General features: G+C 41.0%; 2 protein-coding genes across 2 annotated transcripts; both read right to left on the reverse strand.

Moving 5' to 3' along the window:
• Window positions 1-4,464: 4,464 nt before the first annotated feature.
• On the reverse strand, window positions 4,465-6,611 carry LOC311269416 (perforin-1-like; the record flags this gene model as incomplete). Its single annotated transcript, XM_084373556.1, has 2 exons — window positions 4,465-5,865; window positions 6,076-6,611. 2 exons carry the CDS (start codon window positions 6,609-6,611, stop codon window positions 4,701-4,703), a joined length of 1,701 nt encoding a protein of 566 aa, XP_084229682.1. The 3' UTR covers window positions 4,465-4,700.
• A 13,568-nt stretch (window positions 6,612-20,179) lies between these two features.
• On the reverse strand, window positions 20,180-24,306 carry LOC311267503 (ras-related protein Rab-33B-like). Its single transcript, XM_084370596.1, has 3 exons — window positions 23,599-24,306; window positions 20,928-21,106; window positions 20,180-20,796 (listed from the first exon to the last, which is right to left on the reverse strand). Exons 1-3 carry the CDS (start codon window positions 23,815-23,817, stop codon window positions 20,466-20,468), a joined length of 729 nt encoding a protein of 242 aa, XP_084226722.1. The 5' UTR covers window positions 23,818-24,306; the 3' UTR covers window positions 20,180-20,465.
• Window positions 24,307-25,843: the final 1,537 nt, after the last annotated feature.

The following is a 25,843-nucleotide window of genomic DNA, read 5'->3' on the forward strand; positions in this document are numbered from 1 at the left end:
ACCTGAAAATAAATAACTGTCACATCCATATCTATACGGCACACGTCCTCTGTATTAGGGGTGTGCAGAGCAGCCAATATTTGACTTTGGTTGAGCAACCAATAGGAACGCCCAAAACAGCTTGCTCTGTAAAATTAACGGTGATTTGCTGAACACTGCCGTCACTGCACTGATTTTTAAAGCCTGAATACAGAGCCAAGAGGAGACCCAGATGTGCAGTGTTCTGTCATAACACCATGAATTACAATATGCTGAAAGGTTATTTTTGAGTTTTGACCAAATTACGCCAGAAATAACTTACACACTCCAGCTTTAACATCATGACACATTAATAGTTTAACACACAGTTATGCTATGGTTGGTAAATCATTCCAGAGGCAATTTTTTGTTTTATTTTTAGCAAATCCATTAACATGCTGACAACATTTACTGAATCAAACGCTCTACAAATAAAAGTAAAAAATTCAGTTTCTGTGGCTGTCACAGGCCTCAGCCTATCTGACTCAACACTTATTGTGAATGTCTGGCAGATATATTGCTAAAAGATATTAGCACGCTAGTCACACAAGAATGAAAGAGAAAAGTGCATCTAATATTTCCCAAGACCAACATGCTAGCTTGACAGCGGTGACAACAGGCAGTAGCCATGTTTGTTGTTTATGTTTATTATGATAATGTTAGCTGTTTTCTAACATGTGAGACAGACATGAGGTACAGTAGTTGCATATGGTTAGCGATGACAACAATGTGCTGGGATCACAGTACACAGCCCTTGAGCCTGTTGTTCAGCGATTGGCTAACCCTGCTAGCACGAAGCACACGCTGTAAGTAGTAACTGTCTGGTTATTAAATTTGGTTGTAAGAAGGTAAAAACTAGTTGTTCTGGGAAAAAATGACTTCCAGTTATTAATTTGATTATTTAGCCATTCAGCAACAACTATTTAAATGAATACATGTTGCCAAGTTTCCTGAGAGTCTGTTGGATGTTCACGACAAATTTCAACCCAATCTAGCAAAAAAAAATAAGCGATTGTTGAATACACATACAGAGAATCACAAAAATGCTGAAATTTAGCTCAGAGGGCCAAACTTCAAAAATTCATAACTTAAAAAAGTATTTATAAATATATTCTTATAAGAATATAAAGTATTTGGAGTACAGATGAAGGATTTTGCGAGGTGTCGTGTATTAAATGGAAGTTTCAACATGAATTTTTTTCCAGAAAATCCATGACATGAACTGGGAAAAGTTCTGAATTGTGGGTGAATTTGCATGGAATGACCCTGTAGTCAATTATTAATACAGTAACATCTGTTACCAGGGCCATAGCCAGTTTTTATAAGTTAGTGTGATCCAGAATTTCATTTAATTTTTTTTTAATGGAGCTGTTTTCTGTTTATACCTGATTCTGCTGCCTTATTATTTAGTGAACCAAATGCACAGTCAGGTTTTCCTCATCTCTGTTCACATTCAATCTCTCAGACACAGTTAGCTGTGTTATTGAGAGCTGTTAGTTTAATATGCACAGACAGTTTGGGAAGAGATGGGTAGAGTAGACAAAAACTGTAGTATCAAGTATACTGTAGTAGTATACTGTAGTACTGTTTCTTTGCAAAAACAAAAAGGCCTACTCGAGTAGAAGCAAAGGTAGTGATCAAAATAAATACTTAGTGTATTACGAAGGTTCATATTGAAAAAATAACTTGAGTCATGCGTACCTTGAAAAAGAAAAAAGAAAAAACACTACCTTCTTTATTTGATGTGTATCTCACTGATCCGATTATTGCAACCACAGATTTTCCAGCTGAAGGTAAAGAGGTGAACAGACATTTGTATTTATTACTGATGAAATGAATCAATTCATCATCTCCTGACTATAAAATGCCACATATACACTAGGACAATATTCCCAGTTTGTATCTCTCGAATGTGAACGAAATATTACATTTTTATACTCTATTAAGTTAAAATGATATTGTTTGCTTGTCGTTTCCTATATTATGTTATGACCCAGAGAATCAGTAGCCTACCAATTTATGTGTATGTGTGTTATAGGTCTGTTCAATCACATGAAGACAATAACATTAGAGTTTTGGCCAAATCAGTCTGTTATCTGTCTGAAAATGTCTCATATCAGACGACTCATCTGACTTCATGACTTCACTTTTACATGAAGACCCTCTGTGGTTGAAACATGACACACACAAAAGACAAACTACTGATACATTTTTTTGTTTTCATGTGCATAATTTGGTCTCTGCTTTTCTCTTCATCAGGCTAAACCACTGACAAGACTCATGAAATACACAGTTTAGATGAACATTTAGCTACATTACAGCAGAAAGCATAAGTTATAACACAGCAGACAGACTTACTGCTTCCTGTCTGCCCGGTGCTCTGATGACCTCACAGCTGCAGCCTGCTGAACTGTGCACTGCTAATTTTTCTGTAAATACATAATATTAGTGGTTGTCTCGATTTAAAGCCCTGCTGACTGCTTCAGCCATGCTGCTTTGTCATATGGAGGTGTGGCTGTGGTAGAATAACAGAGCACCAGCAGACCTGGGACCAGCTGACAACAGTCTCTAAAAGTAATGTGCATGAATTTCTAAAATAATAGATGAATGAAAGTAGTGCTGCCACAAAGACACTTAAATGACTGACCATACCTTTCAGCACCTGATTATAAATATATAATGCTGATTTTATAAATTTTCTTTCTTATATGAAAATATAGGCCTATTTCTTTAGGGAATAATTGCTGAGATCCTGGCCTTTTAATAACCAGATAGTTACTACTTACAACTGTTACAACCGTTACAACAAACCTGGCCTTAAAAAATTAACTGAGCAAAGATCTGATCAGGGATACGTGGACATCTCTAATCACTTCAAAACCATGTGTGCAGCAGCAAGCTCAGCATGAACCTAAAAACATCTGGCGCCTAGGCAGTGATGGAATGTAACTAAAGAGGCTTCATTTACTCAGGTACTATACTTGAGTATTTCTGTTTTCAGGTACTTTATACTTCCACTTCACTACATTTTGGAGGCAAATATTGTTCTTTTCACTGCACTTCATTTATTTGATAACTTTAGTTTTGCAGATAACATGATGTATCGGAGCAAGTTGCACATTTTTTAATTAATTTGATTTATTTATCAGATAATATAAACACTGATGCTGAAAATAAAGCTGAATCTTGGATCTGATGATCGAGTACAGGCTACAGTATACAGTATATATATAATTTGTGTATAATTAAGTGTTATCTCTGCTTTTATACTAGTTATACTTTAGTACATTTAATATCAGATACTTTTACTTTAGTACTGCATTGGTGACTTTCACTTCTACAAAAGTAATACTGTAGCCTATATCTTTACTTTTGGGTACTTTTTAGGCCACTTTTTAGGTGATACAGTCATACCCCAAGCCTGTAAATGTATCAGTTAATAGTAGGGCTACCATCCCAGTAAGTAACATTGAACAAAAAAGAAAAGGTCACCGAAACAGCAGATAATTTGGCTGTGTTATGACTACTGTAGTGGATCATTACTACACCATGTCAGGTTAGGAAATAATCCTTTTAGCTCATATAACCAAGCTGCAGTATGAGCAGTAGAGTTAAAGTCCTGAATCAACGTTTGATTCTAATTCTCTATATCAGTGTACTCAATAGTTCGAACATATAAGAAGTTTAACTACAGTGTACTAGTAAATGTGTGTATAGGAAGTTAATAATCCAATTTGGCGGTACACAGCTGAATACTTGCAGTGTTTTTTATGCATGTCAGCCCAAGGACGACAGCTTGTGCACGCTTGATGCATGCTGCTATTGTATACACTGACAAAGCTTTGATGGCCAGCTTCATTATACTGTAAATACTCATGCACAAATAGCTTATCCCTCCTCCAGCCCCAGCAGACTAAACCCAGTGTTGTCTTTGTTCAAAGTCAGCAGCAGAGGTTACTGTCTGTCGTTTCAATGATTAGCCTTGTATGTTGGACCACAATGACCACCTAATAAATAAAAGAAAATGTAACTAATGTGGGCTTGTCATGTACAGACTTTGTACACAATTTTTCTCTTTTCTCAAATCCTTTTGAATCAAATCTTGTCATCCTTAACTTGCACAGTTCCAATGAGGATGAATATACATTAGCATCTGACATTAGGAAGCTATTTTTGGGTCATTGGAAATTTGAGCGCTACTGTAAATGTTCAGTGATCAACATGGTCTTCTCTCAGCAGCACTAAATTCAGATCGTTCATACTGGAGCCAACATTTCCACAGTATTGTCAGTCGGGTCAGTAAGTATTTACACCTCATGAACATTAGGACACAGGTGCATGTTTCTTCAATTATCAGTAAGTTCAAGACTTAGGCATTAAAAAAAATGACAGGATATGTTTTGAATCATAAAATCACACAGAGACCAGTGTTGTCTTTGTTGATGCTTTACTGGCAGATTATGTGACAAGTTACAAAGAATTAAGCATAAAGTGTCTCACAAAACAGTTTATACATTTGCATGATGACAAAGATATAAAATTGTTTTTGTACACAGACGTCAAAGAAAAATGAAGATTAACAATCTAAAAGCAAAAGAGATAAAAGCAACTACTGCAAAATAATTGTCATGAAATCAAATCTCAGGCATTTTTATCATTCCATCCTAAATCAGCAACTGATCTCATCCTGACTGACCGACTTCAGGAGGCTGCTTCCCTATCTCTCCAAGAAGGACACTATTCCTGGTGTAGAAGGTCTTGGCCAAAGAGAGACTCATGGGGATGGGTACGTAGTCTTGACATTGGACACCACCAAGACTTGGTGCACACTCTACCATGTAGGAGAAGAAGAAGGTACCATCGGTAAACATGCAGGTGTCTGTCACTTTCCCACTACGCAGAGTAAATGAACACCGGCCAAGCAGATCACTGTTCCAGTAAGAATCCGCATCATAAACCGTGAACACAAGTTTGTCCTTCATGTTAATGGGTCCAAATTCGAATGTCTCCGACCATTTAGGATTGTTGTTGTTTTTAATAATGCCAGTGCGCTTTATCTGGTTGCCATATCTAACTTCAACTGAACCATCTGTATGACCCCAAAAATCACCGTACAGACCCACTGCACGAAGCCCGAAGACCTTCAGTGTTGCCAGACCTTTCCCAGCAGGACAGCAGTTAGGCCCGACATTCTGATTGCTGTTGCAAACACAAGCACAAGGATCTCTTTTGTTGGATCTGTGCCCAATCTTACAACTTTCTGAACATTTGCTCAACACAGCATTTGCAATGATGTACTTCTCCACCTCCTTCTTCAGTCCAGCCTGAGCAGAATGACGATCTGGCAGAATGGTGTGCAGGGGCTTTATGCTGTATTTGATCACATCAGGAGTGGTTTTCAGTGAATTGAGCCAGTTGTTATAGATGGAGGGGTTGGATTTTCCTTCAAAGAGGATATTAGCGCTGTTGATATTTCCACCAGTGACCTCTGTGCTACGCTCATTAAACATACTACTGAAACTCGAGATAGAGAGCTTCTTCTTCTTTGCCTCACAGTGTTTGGACATGGCCTTAATACTCGCAGAACTTGCAAAGCTAGCTGAGGCCTCGACTGACAAACAGTCGTTGACTTCTGTCGGGGTCAGGCCGTTCATGGTTGCCTTACAGGTCTTGACAGAAGTGACTGCCTTCAATTCCCCTCCTAAAAAGACTTGTGTGATGAAATGTGTACCATATGTGTCAATCAGACTGCGATATGATTGTGCAGTTTTAGGCGAATATGAAGGAAGGGACTCCACAGCTGATTGAAACTCCTGACTCAGTGGAGGTTTTGTTGCCAGTCTGTAGCTGTGAAGCACAGGGATCAAATAAGTAAATTGTGAAAGCAGTGCTCATGTTTTTCACTTCAAGCTAAATTACATCATTATACCTCATTATTTTTCAAATACATACAGTACAGCTTACTATGCATTTAACAGCACAATTGTGAAATATCTACCATAATTCAGTAAATTAAGAGTTAATGACAAGAAGAAAAATATCTGTCCACATACTCACCTATAGAAGTTACAGTTGACAGAATGGCGAAAGAAGGTGTAGCGGTCTAGTTTAGACTTCTGCATGCCAAAGATTGCATCTTTGGAGTGGGAACCTCCAAAACTAACCCCACCAGGGGTAGGACGGGCTACAGTTAAATCAAGGCCAAGTTTCCAATCATTGGACACGGACGATGTGGAATCATTGACAAGAGATTCGACCGACCCATAGAGAACACTGGAGACCTTTAAACTGCACTTGGGGAAGCTTCTCCAGTCCACCACAGCAACTGGGACCTTCTGCTTCTCTCCACTCATGTAGGTGTTTTCATACAGCCTGCAGGTGCCATCGGGAAGTTTCCATGTTTCAGTGTCGATGACATAGGCACCTTTCCGCTGCATTGTGACGATGTTGAAGCCCTCGCCACCCAGATTGTGACTAGGGACAAACTTAGCATTTTGACAATCCACTGGTGTACCAATGACACTTACACTGGAGGGCAGACACAGAGGACTCCATGCCCAACACAGGAGCATGAAAAGCCACAGTCTTGCCATCTGTATGAAAGAAATACAAAGCAACAGAAGGTTTAAGGCATGGACATTTCAATAATGCAAACTGTGAATATACAGTTATGGTACAAATTGCTTTTAATTTGGAAAAACTATGAAGATGATGAAAATACTTAATGCAAAATGCTGGTAACAAAGAGGGGAAGTCTTGGGTGTCTTACCTTGACTGTGGATGGCACGGTCTCAGTCCGTGGTTTTCGAAGTCTGACTTATATTGTAGTATCAATGTCCTGGAGGTGGAGTCTTTACTGACAATCTAATCTATCAAATTCTAGAAAGTTTTATATTCAACCCACTGCATTCACACATTTTCACCATACTTCACACCGTATGAAGATGAAAAATAAAGATAATAAAGGGGTTTTTTGCAGCGCTATGTTGATATTGTTGCCATAAGAAATGAAAGAATGTGACAGAGAAAGGATGCTGGTTTAAACAGTTGGGAATATGTAAAAAGTAGTCCATATGTTATAGTAAAACAAAGTCAGCATGTTGCTGAAGTTTGGAGACATATGGACAACCTTGAAGACAATTTGACACTATTACTCGTCAAAGTAGTTTTGCCTTCATAAACAGCATAAAATGTAAGCCTAGACATATACAAAAAAAAAAAACACCGTACATATATAGATATTACAGGGACAAATATACATCAGTACTTACTGTATTTAGCCATTTCAATGTATTATGGTCCTTTTCTCTATAACCAGTATAAAACATTCGCGACTAGTTTGCTGCTGTCTCTGTAGCTAACTAGCTAGCTCATTAATGCTACATTCTTATTGCTGTTTTGTGCATGACATTCCCACATTTTGACATATCTCAATGTTGCATCCCCCCATTTGATGGCATTTGTCATCCAAAATCTAAACTAAAGTCCAGCAGTGAAGTTGCTGCCATTCGTACCGCTCCTCTAGCATCAGTGCAGACTGGCAGGGTGGCAGCACGGGTTGCTAATGTTAGACCTTAAAGCACTGCTAACATTGGCGGCCAGTAACAGAGCAATGTTCTTTTTAATTTGATGGTGGTCTGATGCTTCTCTATCTCCATCAGAAAAAACTGCACATGGCAATATGATAACCCAGGGATTGACACAGTAACACAAGATATCACCACAGTGCAAGACTTGTTATATATGAGGGTCTTGAAGGGTTAATGCCTTTTCATAGGGGGGATTTCTACCACTACCTCTTGTAGCTCTGTTCTGAAGGGCCAGGTTCATTCGTAAACGAGGGGTAGGAGTAAAACTTTTTGTTTTCAACCTGCCTGCCTCATGTCAGTGAGTGTAATTGGGTGTTTTTGTCCAGTGTGAAACTGATATTACCCTGATCAACAAAAAGCCTGTGTTACAAACTGGTGGATGGAGTGTAAAATACATCGGTATGAATGTGAATGTGTTTGTTTGCCTATACTGTATATGTGTTAACCTTATAATAAATTATAATCTTTCCACCATAAATCCAACAGCACCCACCACACACTCTCTAATCCAACACATGCTGGGTTAGGCTCCAGCAGCCCACTACAGAATAGTTGAATAATGTGCACAATGTCTTGTGCTATTAAGAAAAATTATCTGTGAGTTTCTCACAAGAGCACTGAAGATGCACCATCATAGAAGATGACAAACAATAATTTATAATAATAAATAATTTTTTAAAAAATAAACTCTTATCACTGTTTGTGTGGAAACAAACACTCCGCCAATGAGCAAGTGGCGCAGTAAGTGTGACAGTTCACACCAACAACACTCGCCTCACCCGCACCAGCACCCTGTTTGTGATAACAGGAAACTGCTCTGTGTAATTTGTCAAATCCTTTGGTTGATGAAAAAAGACCTGCAAAACTAATGACATTCCCATCGGTCTCAGCTTTACTTTGTGTTTAGTGTTGCTAAACATGCTAAAAAGCTAAACTAAAGGGCTTTTAACACAGCATAGTCTTAACACAGGGCTATCTTTAGCCATGGGATGGCCCTGGGATAACTTAGCCCCTTTTCACACACATAGATTGTTAACCCAGAATTAACCTAAGCCCAGGGCTATACGATTCACACTCACATTTTTACTAGCCCTGTGTTAAATATCTGTGAGGGCACATTATAGTCGGCCCTTTCAGCCTCATGTTTAGTTAACTTTCTGGGGATAACCCCACAAACGCAGGGTTAACCCTGCTCTGTGCAGGGCCACTCAGGGTTAGCTCACTTTAGAATGTGCCTGTGTGAAAGCTTTTGTCTCAGAATTGTCATTTTGAGCATGCATGTTAGCAAGGCACCACTGTGCCTAAGTATAACCTCACAGAGCCACTAGCATGGTCAGACTCTTATACCACTTTTAACTGAAAATTAGTATTGTAGCGTTCCGAAGTGTAAGGGCGTCTAAAGTCCCTCTTTCTTTGCTGACAAAAACTCACGAACATGTACTCTTTGGAGCTAACCAACAAACTCTGTTTATTTTTCCTCCCCACCTCCACCAACTCAGTAACAACAACAACGTCGCCTCTCGAAGACGTCACACTCACACGCCCCACTCCTATAGTATGTATATGCTTGGATAAACCCACTTAAAATAGTTTAATTTTCACATACAAGCTTGCCTTTCTGGGGGTTTTTTTCACATTCATCATCATAAATGCACTGGGAAAAAACAGTGAACAGTAGAAAGCAGCAGATAATATACCTCATCAGATAAACTTGTTTTTAAGTCTTAATCAATTACATTCTAACTTAAACCCATTGTTTGTTCTGGAGCTGTTAACAGAAGTTGCTGAGTGAGACATCTCACTTTTTTCTTTAATATCTTTTACTTCAGTCTCCGAAGTACAAAAAATGTCAATAAACACCTGAGACTACTGCAGAGTCATTTGAAGTGTGGCATGGTTTTGGGTTAGTAATTTCCTGTTTTATGTTGTAGTTAAATCCTTTTGTGTCTTGTTGTCATTTTATACTTCCTGCTCACCTGTGTTCCCAGTGTTCTGTTTCCCTCTTGTGTTCCTGTTATCCTCGCCAGCCTGATCTCCCCCGCTCACCTGTTTCAGATCAGTCTCATTGGCGCTGCCCTGTTCCCAGTGTCTCTCCACCTGTTTGTATTTTAGCCTGTGTGGTTCTCTCACTCTCTGTTGGTTCGTTTGTTTCCGTCCTCACATCTCCTGTGCCTGTTCCCCGGTCCTTGAGTGTTCCCTCTGTCTCTGAATTGCTCCTCTGGGTTTTCTGGTTTGTCCTCAGTTTTGTATTTTTCTTTATTTCTTTCGTTGGATTTTCCTTTGCCTGTCTTTTGTTACTTGCTTTTTGGTTTTGGACTTTGGATTTCACATTGGACATCAGCTCTTTAAAGCTCACTTTTTGTTTTCAACCTGCATGCCTCCATGTCAGTGAGTGCAATTGGGATTTGTGTCCAGTGTGAAACTGATATTACTCAAAAAATACATGGGTGTTTTCCAGTCAGTGACAGTCTAACAGTTGCAATGTGAATGTGAATGTGTTTGTTTGCCTATACTGTAAATGTGTTAACCTTATAATAAGTTATAATCCTTCCACCATCAATCCAACAGCACCCACCACACACTCTCTCACCCAACGTATGTTGGGTTAGGCTCCAGCAGCCCACTACAGAATAGTTGAATAATGTATGGATGCACAATGTCACAAAGAATTATTTGTGAGTTTCTCACAAGAGCACTGAAGATGCACCATCATAAATGATGACAAAAAAATAAACTCTTATCACTGATTGTGTGGAAATGACTGGCCAATGAGCAACATCAGTTCACACCAACAACACTCGCCTCACTCTCACAAGTTCACCAGCACCCTGTTTGTGATCACAGGAAACTGTTCTGTTGACAGATAGGAATGTGATACTGCTCTGCAAACTTGTTGCCCAGCTGACCATCTGTTGATAAACTAACATTAATGTTCACACAGTATGTTGATCTGTGAACTTTCACAGTGGTTGAGGTGTTGGTTGTGTGGCCAAGTTCTAAAGGGGTGATGAGAGCAAGTAAGGTCAACTGAAAATATATCCAGTTCTTACATTACTAAATGTATAAAACTCTGTGTTATTCAGGTGTAGAAATCTGTTTACACAAAACAAGAAACACATTTTTTCGTCAGATTTATCAAACCCCATGCTTAATTTCTGGCATTAGCAACAAAATGAAGCAAGTAGAATGGCAGAAAGTGACAGAAGTGGTGAACGCCACAAGTTCGATTTAGAGGAGTTTAAAAAAAGTGGTCTGACTTAAAGCGAGATGCCAAGAAGCACATCTCTGCACACAGTGAGTGCGTGAGCTGCTGGAGGAGGAGAGTGGTTCATACTCAGGAGGGGTTACATTTCTGCAGGGCATAGCTGGTCTCAGTGTGGTCCTGCTCACAATAAGACGTCCTGGGACAAAGTGTACCCACGAAGACCGCCAACAATCATTATTTATATAAAAGCGGACTACAATCTATAGAGCTAAATGTCAGCATCCAGAATCAAATGCGCTTGATGCAAATTGAATATAAACCTAAAATCAAGAGCAGTTAAAATTGCGAGTGATGCGCTCTTTCATAACCTGTGTGCAAGAACTGCATGTTCCCAACAGGAGTGGGACAAAATATCAGTACAAGCTCTGAGACATGAGACACCAACCACTGTTCGAGAGGTGAGAAAGCTGATGGGTTTCCTCAGTTACTACAGATCCTACATACTAGACTTCTCCCGGACAGCCAAACCCCTATGTGAGCTGTTGGCAAAACCCAAGTCTGAGCAGAAAACCAATCCAAAGAAAATGGGAGTTGGCTGTCAATCTGCTCAGCTGCAACCATCCAACCCAGTTCAGTGGACAGATATCTACCAAGACATATGAAACAAGATAATAAATCAGCTTACAAAACCACCTGTTATGATGTAGCCGGACCTGGAGAAGCCCTTTGTACTCCATGTGGAGGCCTTCAAGGAGGGCCAAGGGCAGTTTTGTTCCAGCGGCAAGAGGGAGCACTTTGAGTCATAGCGTACAGTCGAGAACATTGTAAGGGCAGAAAGGAACTACAAGCTATAACCTGGCAAAGTTCCTGGGGCTAAAATTGGCCATTATAGAGCGCTTTCTACCTGTTTCATGCACCTTATTTTACTGTGTACAGTGATAATAATCCGCTAACATACGTCACCAAATCAGTGAAGCTCAATGCCACTGGGCAACGTTGGGTGGCAGAACTTGCAGATTACGGGTTCACTCTAAAATACAGACCTGGATCAGCAAATCGAGATGCAGATTTCCTCTCTTGGAAACCAGAGCCCATTGAGGAAATCATGCAGGAATGTACAGAGTAGTGCCATCAGGAAGTTGCTGAATGCTGTACTGCCAGATGGGAGCAGCATCTCTGAGACAATTAAGCCTCTTGCAGTGGAAGACATCAGGGCTGCACAAAATGCAGATCCAGCCATAAGCAGAGTCTTAGTCCTAAAAAGAACACATATCCATCCATTACACTTGGAGAGAAGCAAGGGAGGTGAAGAACACATATATATGCACAAGCACATGTGACGAGGGACATATTGGGGAAGACTGCAGCCAGAAAACTCTCTGATGACTTCATTATGTGCTTTGGTTTCCCATCCAAGCAATCCAGCAGAAGGCTTCAACAGGACACTGTTAGGTATGTTATGCACGCCTGAGGAAGCTCAAAAGTCAAACTGGAAATAGCACTTAAATAAGGTGGTTCATGCCACCAACGCAACTGTGCACGAATAGACGAGATTCTCTCCATTCTTCCTTCTCTTTGGTCATGAGCCGACCCTGCCAGTCGATCTAATGTTTTCTACAAAGGGACAAGAGGATGAGTCACGCAGGCTATGCAGAGAGGTGGAGAGAAGCTATGCAAGAAGCGTATGCTATTACAATGGAAAACATGAAAAAGTGTGCCAGAAGAAGAACGACAAACTACAATCAGCGCACAGGGAGCTCCACCGTCGAGCCACAAGATCCTGTCCTGGTGAGGAATCTAACACCCAGAGGTGGCCCTGGGAAGCTGTGTAGTAAATGGGAGGACACACTGTATGTCATCAGAGGGAGGAAAGGCCCTGACAGCTCTGGATATCAGGTTGAACCATTACAAGGAACAGCAAGAAAACCAGTGTTACATCTTAACATACTTTTGCCATGCCCCTACCTGGTTGAAAAGCCAGAGGTCAGTGACCCCGACCTGAAAGAGAAAGGAAAAAAGTGAAGCAAACTGTGAGATGAGATCAGAAAGCCAAATGTAATACTACCTGACAGACTCACACAGTCCCAGTGAAGAGGAGTATCCGGTATGGACAGCAGCGAGGTGGGCTGATCCTCCCCTAAACACAGCAGCAGAGGGATTCTGCCCTAGGATGAGGACACGAGATGAGTGTGAGGAGGCACTCATACCTAAGGATAATCCACAACAGGAGAGTCACAGCATGGAGGAACAGGCTGATGTCCTTGCTACTGAACCTGAGAATGAGGAGAGGGATGCTGAATCCAAGGAGGAAGGGAGTGATCCTGACACAAGGAGGGAGAGACCTGCAAGAGTCAGACAGCGTAGGCGTCTCTACGCGTATGACCAGCTCAGCCAACCAACCTTGAAGCTGCTGAAGACCTGCACTGTCAGTGTGAAAAGGCCCTGCAGAATCAGCCATGTCCCCTCTAACAGATCATCATTCATGTATTCTTTTTATAACAATGAGTCACGCCTACGCAACTGAATAATTTAACTGGTTAGTTGATATTTTGGCCCTTGTTTAATAAAAGTGACAGTCATGGTGATGTTGCAGCACTTTTCCTAGTGTTAGAAACACATATTGCTGCTGAAACAGGCAATCTGATTATTTAATAGAATAAGAATGAGCACAGAAATGGTTTGTTATCTGAGCACGTAGTTAAGGTGAAGACAATAGTGTAGTACACATGGTAACAAGAGAAGAACAGTAGCATGTACACTTGTGTGGACAGAATATGTGGAACTTTACTTGTGGAAACAATGTGTAAATGTCCTTGTCCCTTTGTGAAGACTGGGGGGCCCACCAATACTTCAATGGACTATTTATACTCCTATACGAATGGACTATGGACATTTAGTCTTTAATTATTGCCATAAGAGTGGATGGAAAAGAAGAAGAAAGAGACACTGAAAAGAGACACCCTGTAATCCAACATGTGTGTTAGAGTACTTACTTGTTTACTCACCTTTTCAAAGTGTTTGCTTGTTGATGTTAAATAAAAAATATTATGTTTATGAAATAGAGGAGAAAATGTTAAGCAACATTTTCTTCAGTTGGAGATTGTTGCGACGTAGAAATCTTCACCACATGTATGATCTGGAGAAAGATTAAAGCAACACTAGGTAGTTTCTCGACCTTAAAATAATGTTTCTAAACTCAGTTAAGTGGTAGAAAAACGGTTAATAGGATGAACGGTGACGCCTCTGCAGCCTGAGGCGGGTCGTGCCGGCAGAAACCGCACTGCGTAACTTCCCAGAGCGGGTAGGTACATACCTGACGTAAAGAAGTCTAGTGCGACCTGCTTTACGGCACATTTATTCCCCGGTGGATTTAGCCAGCAGCTACTTGGATTTTTTGTAAACCAACGCCATGGCCAAGCCAGCTAAAAAAGCCAAGAAGGTATTGTCTGAGGAGGCGAAGAAAAGAAAAAGAGAAAGTGATAGAACACGAGCCCGGACACGGATAAATATTGGACCAGCTTACACTCGGTGGCGCAAGCTGAGAGAAGAAATGGGTTTCAAGACTGATGGCGACCTAGCCATGATGCTACTGGATTTGTAAGTCATATATTACATATATACATATTTATAATCTTACCGACTTTTACTTTTACTGAGTTGATTTGTTGTTATGTGGTGTTCATTGGGGCACTTTTTGGCCACAGTTTATAACCGTAATAAAGCCGGGAGATAATCTAATGCTGTCTGTTTCGATAGCTTGCATGTTTTCATGTAGTGACTGTAAACGATGACTAACTTGCTAAAACACTATGATCGTCTTGTCTTGAAAAGTTGCAGATTCCTTAGTTCATGCAGATAATCAACATAATTGTTGAACAGTGTGGTCGGGAGGTAACGTCAGGCTATTGTTGTTATCGGTACGTTAGCATGCCACTTAGCTACTGTTGACTACCGAGTTGGTTGTAGATATTACGCCAAACACAACATCAGCTTGCACGTTTTCATGTAGTGACTGTAAACGATGACTAACTTACTAAAACACTATGAACGTCTTGTCTCGAAAAATTGCAGATTCCTTAGTTCATGCAGATAACCAACGTAATTGTTGAACAGTGTGATCGGGAGGTAACGTTAGCATGCCATTTACTGTTGTCATACCGAGTTGGTTGTAGTTATTACATCGAATACAACGTCACAACTTGCGATTGTATTTAGTAACTCCCGAAAACATAGTTATATTTTCTGACGTTAATGAACACATTCACGCCCAAGCGTCGTGTTTTGGAAGTAACTTAGTCGGTGCAATCACTATAACCAACTCGGTATGAGAATAATTCTAGCATGCTAATGTGCTGTGCAGCCTATATGCTAACAAACTACCAACTGCTATCTCTGAATCGAGCTTGTTGTTGGCACTCGATTGAGGTTTCATGTTTTTGATGTTTCCAAAAGAGGCTTCGTGATTCGCCGGCTCCGTCAACAAATTCACGTGTATTCATTTTCCCCAGGGATGCTCATACAACGACAGTATTTACGACTCTAGTAACAGATAATTGCGCTTCTCAACCAGCTGGGGGTAGTAATGAGTCCAAACTACCTAGTGTTGCTTTAAATGATGCATCTACAACAGAATAATTGTAATTTTATTTTCTGCCTGGTATTCTTTATTTTTGTGTACTATTGTTCCGCCTAAACATGCAGCACAGAGAATGTAGTTGCCAATCAGAAGACAGAGTCCTGTCGTTCTGAGGGTCCAACACTTTCTACAGGCAAACGGTCAGTGTTTTGTTGTTGGTTACTTCAGCATAACTAGTCTGTCTTGCTATGTTATGGATTTATAGTGACATCATTTTTATACTACTTGATCTGACATTTATTCTGGGCCAGATTTTGCACCTTTTTTTGGAAAGTGGCATGCTGCTTAACCCACTTAATGAAGTTTCGCCTAAAATGACATGCAGTCATGTTGACTGCTGTTTGTGTGCAGAGGATCAGACATCTCTTACGCTGGTTTCAAGTGGATTACAGACCCATGTGGTTGCATGGAAAGACACAGTGAGCTGTAGTTATATAAGACACACTGTCCCAGAGCTATTGTGGGCCTGCATCATGCATGGCTCGGACTGGCTCTGGGAGAAACGGTCTCTTTATGTAGAAAACATCATGAGTGACCTTTAGAAATGCTGCACTTATTCAGCTGACCACAGGCAGAAGGCAGTTTGTGTGGGGATGGGGGGGGGTTGTTAGCAAAATGACCAAAATGCATTCACCTTGTTAACCTGCCATCCCTTCTCCCCATCCCCTAGTAGCAGTGTTTAGTTCATCTAGTCTGACTCATTGATGATCACAAGACATGTTAGAATCAATGAGCCCGACTTTTACTCTGAAATATCAGGAGCCTGTCCATAGTGCTAAAGAGCAGGCGGATTTGTAATTGCCTTTTTTCTCACTCCAATGATAATAATATTCTCTAAACTATATGCTATAAATACTCTATTCTACATTAAATTGGAGCCTATGTACTCTATAGAGTAGTTTCACTGTCGGGATCAAAGTGACAAGAGCCAATATGTGGTCACAGGGGAGCAAGAAGATCATAGAGACACACTGCTGCCTGCAGTATTCCTATAATATTTCTATGATCATTCAGTAACATCTGTGCTGCTGAAAAAACATCTCCAGACAAAATACTTTAGAGGTGACATTACCACAGATATCGTTTTTAATGTAGTCAGGGTGTTAAGTGTTAAGTTGGGCACAGATCACTGACTGACTACATCTGAAGCAGGATTCAGGATTGCTGACAAACACAAAGCGTGTCTTTGTCGCCCTCCAGTGGATAAAGGGGCATGAGGACGCTACCAAGACATGTACCAACAGATCACACATGTACTGTAAAACATCACCGATGGGTAAATGAGGTGGCTTTAACCATCTGTGACAGTCTATTTATCTCTGCTGGTACTATATTTGGTTCTGTAACTGTTTTGCATATTCACATTTCCAAAGTAAGGACCACAGTCACAGAATAATGCTAATGCTAAACATGATATAGGCTAACAAAAGCACAAATAAAACAAGTAATAAACTCAGCTAGTAACCCAGTAATGTTCTTTAACTGCAGTGTCTAAAGATTGCAAGCATTAGCCATTAGCCCCCATTGGCCACTGGTCATACAAGACCAAGTAAGGCTGAAGAAGGAAAACCCCTGAGAGTACTGAATTGAAAAAGGAAGTGTTTATTGCTGATTAATTCAACTTTTCATTTGTAAGAGGGAGACTTTGTTTTGGCTTTGTTCAAAAGTGACATAGTCTGACTTTAAAGTGAGTCACTTCATGCTGAGCGGCTCATGCAGTAGAGCAGGTCCTGAGCTCTGTTTATTTGTTCATTTGAGAGATGTCTAATAGCTGCTGCCATGGCAATCATCTAATCTTCCTGGGGCCTTTATTTAATATACATACTATTACATCAGTTCACATTAATATAAAAAACATTACATAAATACAAAAAGACAACATTCATATACAGTTCAAAGCCAGTTAACAGTGTACATACATTTAGGTAGAATACTCATTTAAAACAGATCAGCTGAGCTGTAAACTGCTTTGGGTAAAACAATATAAATCTGGCCATTTGATCCATTGGTATCACAATCCCAGAACATTAAGAGAAAATCGAAGCAGCAGACATGGAGATGTCCTGACTTTTATTTCCTACACACTGGATGCCCCATTTCCCGTAGTGCAACTCCAAGTGTCTTTTCAATAGAGCCTTCCTGCCAGGTAAATTCTGTCGTGGCAATTTTGTAACCCCACTCTGACTCAATGCTTTAATGTACACAAGACAAATGTCAGTTTGTAATATGCACCTGGTGGGAAGGTGTTCTCTGTCTCTCTGCCTTGGCTCGGTCCTCCTTCTCAGGTTGAGGTGGCTGCTTGCAGTTAGAATCTTGCATGTCTGTCAAGACAAAGGGCTCAGAGGCCAAAGGTCAGGATCTCTTGATGACATCCAGGTGGGCAACAATACCTTCATTTATGCAATCAGGCCAAGGTTCATTCAGTCAAAGGTTACATGTACAGGATTCATCATGATCAAACATAAGAGAAATTAACATAATTACATGTGTATGATCCCTTACAACTCCCGCGTCAAAGTCCACGCACCCAGTTTGTAAGTCTGGTAAAGTAAGGCTCTCTGTTCAAAGGTTGTAATGCCCAAACTGAAATAACTCTGATGACATCACCTAAAGCTCCTTCAGAGACACACACCCTCTCTTCCCAAGCTGAGCCATGCTTTCCTTGATAAGTCAGTTCATCTTGATGTGTAAAATTGTTGGAATGCCTCTTTTTTTATAGCAGGAGAACAGCTGTGGGACTTTTCCTCCTCTTCTCTCCTCCAGTTATTGTCTCTCGTGAGTCAAAGACACCTATCACTTGGTTGTTGAATGTTGCATCAATGTGCCACTTGCATGTACACACACACTCAGCTGCCCGTGCCTCTCGTGGACAGGATTGTCTACACCAACGAGCAGAAGCATGTGATGACCTCTGAATCATCGATTGGACACAAACTCACGACACATGTGATAAACTTTCCAGCACCCACACATCTGCTGCACAAGACAACTGCGTGACTGCTGTGATGTTTTGTCCATCTGGACACAGTCCTTTGGATCATACTGGATCATAACACCACTGTATTAAAGTTTCTTATATACAGAGCAACATATAGTAAGTCAGGACAGAGAAATTCTTGTCAAAGTGAGCAAGACGTTGTGGTAATTCAAATTTTAAAGGTGATTTAAAGTCAACATTTTTTAAATGCTTTTTCTTTAGAAGTCACAGTGAGATGAAGGACACATTTTCTAAGTTTTCATCCTGTGTCCCTGCACTAAGGGCTCTGCTACCTCTCAGTTTGTCAAATATATGTTAAAAGAGGCACTTTTTTAGTATTGACATATCAAAATTACTCTGTTGTCTCTTCCTGCATTGTGTTGAACTATCTCTAACGACTCATCCTGCACTCAGTGGCATATGCATACATTTATCCAATCAAATATTTTAAGGTGACATAAATATGTCACACTACGGAAACTGGGGATGTTCTAACTGCCATCCCAATGTGCCTTAAAGCCAACGTGTTTTTGAAAATTTACTTAATTTTGGCATCACTTATATAATTATAATGGCATAACCTTCTGTTTGTAAAACTGATGAGACAATCCAGGTGGAAACTTAAACGGTTTATTTGATGATCCACATAAGTCGGTTTGGACGTCATGAGGAAGGCAGGATAGCCAAAGAAAAGCTGGGTGAACAAACTTTTTGCTGGGGAAGAGTTGTGCAGTGAGATTTAAATTTGATGATTCCACGACTGGGGGAACCAGTCTGTTCAAGGCTCGTGAAATCTTTGTGCTATCTCAGGAATCAGCCAGTTTTGAGGGGAAGCACTGTGATCAAGAATGTGTCGTCAATAGAGAGTGTTTCACAATGAACTGTAGATGATGACACTTCCACTTTGGTTTGCTCTTCAAGTCAAAGGAAACTTTTATAGTCTGAGAGGTTCAAAATTAGTTGTGCAAATCAGAGTGAAGCCGGTTCCATGTTGGTCAAAAAGTGGCTTTAAAGGGTAAGTGTGTTTACACAAATAGTAGTATGAAGCCATTTGTGGGTCCAGAAGAAGCTGCATGTAATCTGACAAACTGCCTCAAGTGATGTCACTCAATGGCTGAGTTGCATTGTGGGTAATGTAGGCACCAGAATTGGAAAAAGAAGATGTGAAATAAATAAGGTCTGGTTCTGCTGTATCGATTTTAATCATTTGCTTTAAAACTGTCCATAATGAGCCGAACAGTGTTATAGGAGTGCCATGCTACACAAGTGGACTGCTTTTCCAACCTGGCGCCTTACCCACAATGCAACTCAGCCACTGAATGACATCACCGGAAGCAATTTATCAGATTACACGCAGCTTCTTCTGGAGCCACAAAAGGCTTCATACTACTTTTTTTACCATGACATCATGAGTGTCTACATGATGCAGGTTAAAGTGTGGTCCACTAAGTAATTATCCTGCAGCCTGCATACACTTTTGCTATTTTCATTTCACATCTGAGTTTGTGTAATTTACATTGTCTGACATTCAAGTTACAGTTCTGACAGAGAAACAGATTTTTCTGTCTTAGCACGATATAATGTGGAAGATTCTGAAGAAACATGGATGCCTCACTTCAGCCAGTCCATCTTTCAAGGAATTTAAACCACTATGAGCGCAGTCACAGTTAGCTCCCACTGAGACCACACATGCTGAAAAGAAAGACAGTCACTGCCGTACAAGGTCACTTGGATCAGAACCGCCACCAAATACGTTTACGTTCACAGTCTTTTATTGTGCAGGTATTGTCACAAATAAACAGTATAAATAGTAAAGTTCTGTGGGAGCAACAGCAACTTTATTTCAAATGTAAAAGGTTTGCATTTTTTGAGCTTTGGTCAACAATGAATATAATACACAGCGTGGTCATTTTCTTACTCCCTCTCTCTCTCACTCACACACACAAACACACACACACACACACACATTCATAATCAGTCACACACTCCTTAAAAGCCAAAAAGTCACATTCTTCCATCTGAAACAGTTCCATCTTTCTCTCAGCAGCAGACCCACATCTCCTTGTCTGATCTTTTCTTGTTCAGGATTTTAAAGGAGCCGTTGTGCACCGGGGCGTTTGCTGCTGAAGGTCTCTTCTGCCTCCTCAGTTTGCCGCCAACAGCAGCAACGATGTCCTCCACCTTATCCTGCTTATACGACACCTCCCCATCACTTTGTCGACCGCTCACGCATTTGTTTGGCGGGTTTTTGGCGGATGTCTCAAAAAACATCATGTTGTGGGCTCTGGCGAAGCGAATCGCCCGCTCCTGGCTCACCTGGCCCTCAATCCTGCGGGGGTCACGGAGGTCACTCTTATTCCCCACCAGGAACCTGGGAAGGGTATCGGCAGCAGAAAGGGACACATGAGGGAAGATGTTGACTGAATTGGAAGGGTTCGTTTTTAAACCAAAGCCTCATGTTCTGTTGGTAAGCAGCAGTACATAGGGAGCTGATTTAGTTACCTGGGGATTTCATGACCAAGAGAGTTCTGCCTGCACTCTTCTACCCAGGACGCCAGGCCGCTGAAGCTGGCAGGGCAGGTGACATCGTATATGAAGAGCACAGCGTGGACGTTGCGGTAGTAGTGTTGCACCATGGACTTTCTGAAACGCTCCTGTCCTGCTGTGTCCCACAGCTGGAGCTGGTGATGAGGGAGGGAACGAGAGGAGAAAGTGAGAGACTGGCATGTAGGCTCTTTTCAACGGCCACCACTGTGGGGGGGGGGGGGGGGGGGGGGGGGGGGGGAGCCAAGACAAAAAAGTGAAAAAGAGGAAATGAATAAGTAGGAAGGCACGAAGAGGAAAACATGTGTTGAAATAACCCAAAAGAGGCAGAAAAACATGCAATGAGTCATCTCTGAGAAGGAACAAAGAAAAGGAATAAACACACTGATCTTATAGTCTGATCTCGCTGCTCGCCTGTAATAGTTTGAAGAAGTTCTAAATGTCATTCACATCAATGATAAACCATGTGACTCTCTCTAAAGTAACAGAGACATTTAACACAACATAAGCGTACAAAATAACTTTTCTGCATAAAATACACGAACACAGATTTGAAAACAAAGTCTCGACATGCAGAGTTATTTTAATTGCCAGCCTTCCAAGACCTGGGAAACTTGAATTTGCTTATGAAGAATCAATTTGGAGCCGATCCAAGGGACATGAGGGTTGACTCAATTGACCGGAGACATAGATTTGGATTGAGACTTGTCTTGATTGATTTGAAACAATTTTTTTCAAAATCAACTAGAGACTTGGATTTATTGATCTGAAATTTGGTTTGAGCTGAGACCTGTCTTAAGACTTGTCTATGTTGTCTTAAAGGATAACTACCGTTTTTTACAACCTGGACCTTATTTCTAGCATAAAATACGATGATTTACTCACCCAGATAACTTTGGTGTCATTTGGAGTCGTTCGGATGAAATTAGATCCAGTGTAGCGCCGATATATCCATATAATGCGACTGATCCGGGCACCGAAGCGCAGCCTCTATGAGCATTATCTGCCACGAAACTAGTTCATTTCACCAATATTTTGTTATGATACGCTAGTGCTATTCCCCTCTGAGTCCGGGCTCATCTATTGTCAACATCCGGGGTCTGTAGGTTGCCCTACTACCTCTGACCTGGAGGTTGTCGACAGCCCGGCTTGTTTACCTGTAGCTGCTACTGCTAGTTTGACCCCGGATGTTGATAACAGACGAGCCCGGACTCAGAGGGGAATAGCACTAGCATATCATGACAAAATATTGGTGAAATGAACTAGTTTTTGTGGCAGATAATGCTCATAGAGGCTGCGCTTCGGTGCCCGGATCACTCTCATTATATGGATATACGCGGTGCTCCACTGGATCTAATTTCGTCCGAACGACACCAAATGACACCAAAGTTATCTGGGTGAGTAAATGACCATATAGTTTGCTAGAAATAAGGTCCAGGTTGTAAAAAACGGTAGTTATCCTTTAAGACTTGTCTATGTTGTCTTAAGACTTGTCTTTGTTGTCTTGAGACTTCTCTTTGTATTTGTGAGACCTGTCTCGAGACCTGTCTTTGTTGTTGAGACTTGTGGTTGTGTTTAGACTTGTCGAAGACTTACGGTCTGTGAAAAACAAGTCTTGCTCTGGTGAAATAATAAGTTACTGTGTATAAAGAAAAAACATTTCTGATTAACATCCACTTATATTTTAGGAACGTCACATGTTTCTGAAACTACACATTCACTCCGAACAAAATACATGAAGGATTGTCCAATTTCCTCATCAATTTCATTAATGTAGTGGAAACAAAGCTTGAACCCTCTTCCTCTAGCCTGCAGTTATAAACAAATCCTCAGTCACCACTGACAGACACTTCATGTGTCATGTGGCCATTATTTCAAAACACTCAGGAAACAGCAGCCACCAACTAACACCCACAGTTTTACACACGCACAGCAGGGTTTCAAACCTACAGTACAGTATCACACCATATGCAGGATTCAAAATCAAAGCAGAATTAGGTGAATCTACGAGGTTCTTGAAGTAAACAGATGACATGCCACTAAAATCAAGCATGTCATCTCCACAGTGATTTACAGGCTGCATTAGTTCTGCAAACACAGGCAGGTCTGCTGACTTTCTGCCATCCAGAGAATTCTCACATTCTGTCCGGGACAAATAACTGAGTCGGGATTCAGCAGGGCCACGCTGCAGGACAGGACATTAATAAAAGAGCCCGTAGGAATATTCAGAGCTAACAGAGGAGATAACAATGCCGTATTAGTCATGGTTTAAAAGCACAGACACTCTCAGATAACCTGCAGGAGTCCAACAGGAATATTATGGCCTTTTGGCACATGGAGTCCCTGATGGTTTCAAGGTTTCTGTTAAGTTTGTCCAGGCTGAGAGGGTTAATGAACAGCATTCAATTCTTTGCAAATTTGTGTTTGACATACAACCTTGAAAAGTCATCATTTTGTGGATAACTTTATTAGCTGTCAGGTTGTTAACATTTGCAAACAAAAGGACCTGAAGATCATCCACTGTGCGTAAAAACAGCTTTTTGGCACAGTCCTGCGCACAATCAGCCTGTTCAGTTATCCACTGTTTCACTTTTGTTTTAAGCGATGAAAAAATTACGACACCAGTTACCTTAATTTTCTCTCCATCGATATCCAGCAGTCTGTCGCGGAAATCTACGCCGATGGTGGCCTCCACTCTCCGGGGGAACTCTCCTGCGCAGAGTCGGTATGTTAGGCAGGTCTTCCCCACCCCGGAGTCTCCTATCACCAGCACTTTAAAGGTCCTGTAGCGGGTCAGCAGGGAGGACACGCTGCCCAAAGAGCTGGAAAACTCCAGAGATGACTCCATTTACCCGTCGTTCACAGTAAACTCAGTGGAAGACAACGCACACACAAAAAAAACGCGCTGTGCGTCAAACGCTATCGTCAAGAAATATTCCTTCAGACGCAGATTTGACAGTTTTTCTCCCAAAAGGAACTCATTTTGGATCTTTCAGTTGAACATCTGCGCCCACAGGTTCCTTGAAAACGTTTCACGGCGTTGAGCAGCGTGAATGAAAAGAGGACAGAGTGAGTCTGACCTTTCCTCTGGCAGCATGTGATGATTGGACTCTGAGGGAGGAGAGTTCACCAAATGACAGGCAGACATCAGCATGGCCTTTTGTTTTGTTTTGCCCCCCGAGCTTTTCATTTGTAAAAAACAAACAAAATAAATAATTAGCCTAAATGTAAGTAGGACATGCCTGGGAGCACAGGAAGTGAAAGACACTTTGTATCTGTTTTTTTAGATGTCAGACTCATTCATGAGTCCAGTGGCACCCTCCTCCACTCAGCTGTCCTGTCAGAGGAACATGCTGCTGCCCCCTACAGGTGCGTTCTTTACAAGCATAATGCTGCCTTCTTAAAGGGTAACTCCGCAAATTTTACACATTACAGTGTGTTTACAGGTTTTGGTCGTGTTTACTCAGTGGCTAAGTTGCATTGTGGGTAATGTAGGCACCAGGGGCCAAATGTATAAAACTCAGTGTATATTCAGGTGTAGAAATCTGTGTATACACAAAACAGGAAACATGTAAAAAATGATAACCCTCTGCTGAAAAATATAAAAGATGATTTCAAACGCTGGGCCAGATTACCACTCACTCTCACTGGACGTATCGCAACAGTTAAAACGAAAACTTTACCACAGATTAATTACTTATTCTCAACTTGGGTTGGCCAACATCGTCAGCATTTGACAGGTTGGGAATGAAATTCAAAAATTAACTTTCTTACAAGTGGACCTTTAAATTACAGTGGTTTTACACATGTCCGTAATATTCTGAAAAAAAAAAACTTCTAAAATTAATTTTCATGACCCAAACCTACAGAGATCCTAAACTCCTCAGCCTCACGCAGAAACACGGCGATCCTAAGAGAGAAGCATCAGGGACTTTTCTTGCTCCAAAACACTCTCTCCACGAGAGGTGGGGATCGAGGTCCCCCGGGTCCTTCAGGGCTTCTGGGTGCTTCCTCAACGCCCTCTCTTGAACATGTAATCCAGGAGACTCAGCGCAATGTCTGTTGGAGTTACAATGGCCACTTTGGACCGGGTATCCTCTGCTCTCTCAACAGTGGAACATCAGGCCACTTTCTCCCACTCCACCAGGTATGACATGGTCCGGTCTATCCTGACAAAGGTCAGACAATATATACTTACCTTTAATCCATGAATATCGACATAGAATATGATTTTTACTGCAGAGTATTGACTGAACCCATAATATTACCCATAATTAGTCCATAATACATAACAGAGAAACATGTTGTGTCTAAAAAATAATGTAGAAAGGGAAGTGTGCAGAATGTGTCCATATTTGTCTTTGTAGGAGGGTGTATGAGGAAATATAGTCACGCCACAAAGCAAAACTATTCATTAAAAGATGCTGCATTCAAAATTTTTTTTTTTTTTTTCAAAATTTGACTTACTTAGTTTTTAGTATTACCATGAAAGTGTAACTGTGGTATCATAAATAAAAGTCCTCATTATGCAGGATGTCCACCTCACTTTTTCTTTGAGGCAATGTCTCATTTTACAGATCTGTAAACATAGTTTTTTAAATTTTCTAGAGATTTCCCATAAAACAACAATATTTATCCAATAACACAGCAGCCCATTTTAGGCGTGTCATTAGAATATAGTAACTCTGGCCCTTTGTGTAGTATAATACAGTGCTGATCTTGTGTGTGTACTGAATGTACTGTGTGTGTGTGTGTGTGTGTGTGTGTGTGTGTGTGTGTGTGTGTGTGTGTGTGTGTGCACTGTTGGTTTTTTATGGTTTCAGAATGGCACTGAAAAATCTGATCTGGACAAGATTTGAAAATCCCTACTTTAA

This window comes from Pagrus pagrus (assembly GCF_965226575.1).
Source record: "Pagrus pagrus genome assembly, chromosome: 2".
NCBI lineage: Eukaryota > Metazoa > Chordata > Actinopteri > Spariformes > Sparidae > Pagrus > Pagrus pagrus.

Excerpts from the sequence above, each read along its gene's own strand:
- LOC311267503 (XM_084370596.1), bottom strand. The coding sequence starts at position 23,817 with ATGGAGTCATCTCTGGAGTTTTCCAGCTCTTTGGGCAGCGTGTCCTCC. Across the intron at positions 21,107-23,598 it reads TCGATGGAGAGAAAATTAAG|CTCCAGCTGTGGGACACAGC; the intron begins GTAACTGGTGTC and ends CCTCATCACCAG. Across the intron at positions 20,797-20,927 it reads CTTGGTCATGAAATCCCCAG|GTTCCTGGTGGGGAATAAGA; the intron begins GTAACTAAATCA and ends TACCCTTCCCAG.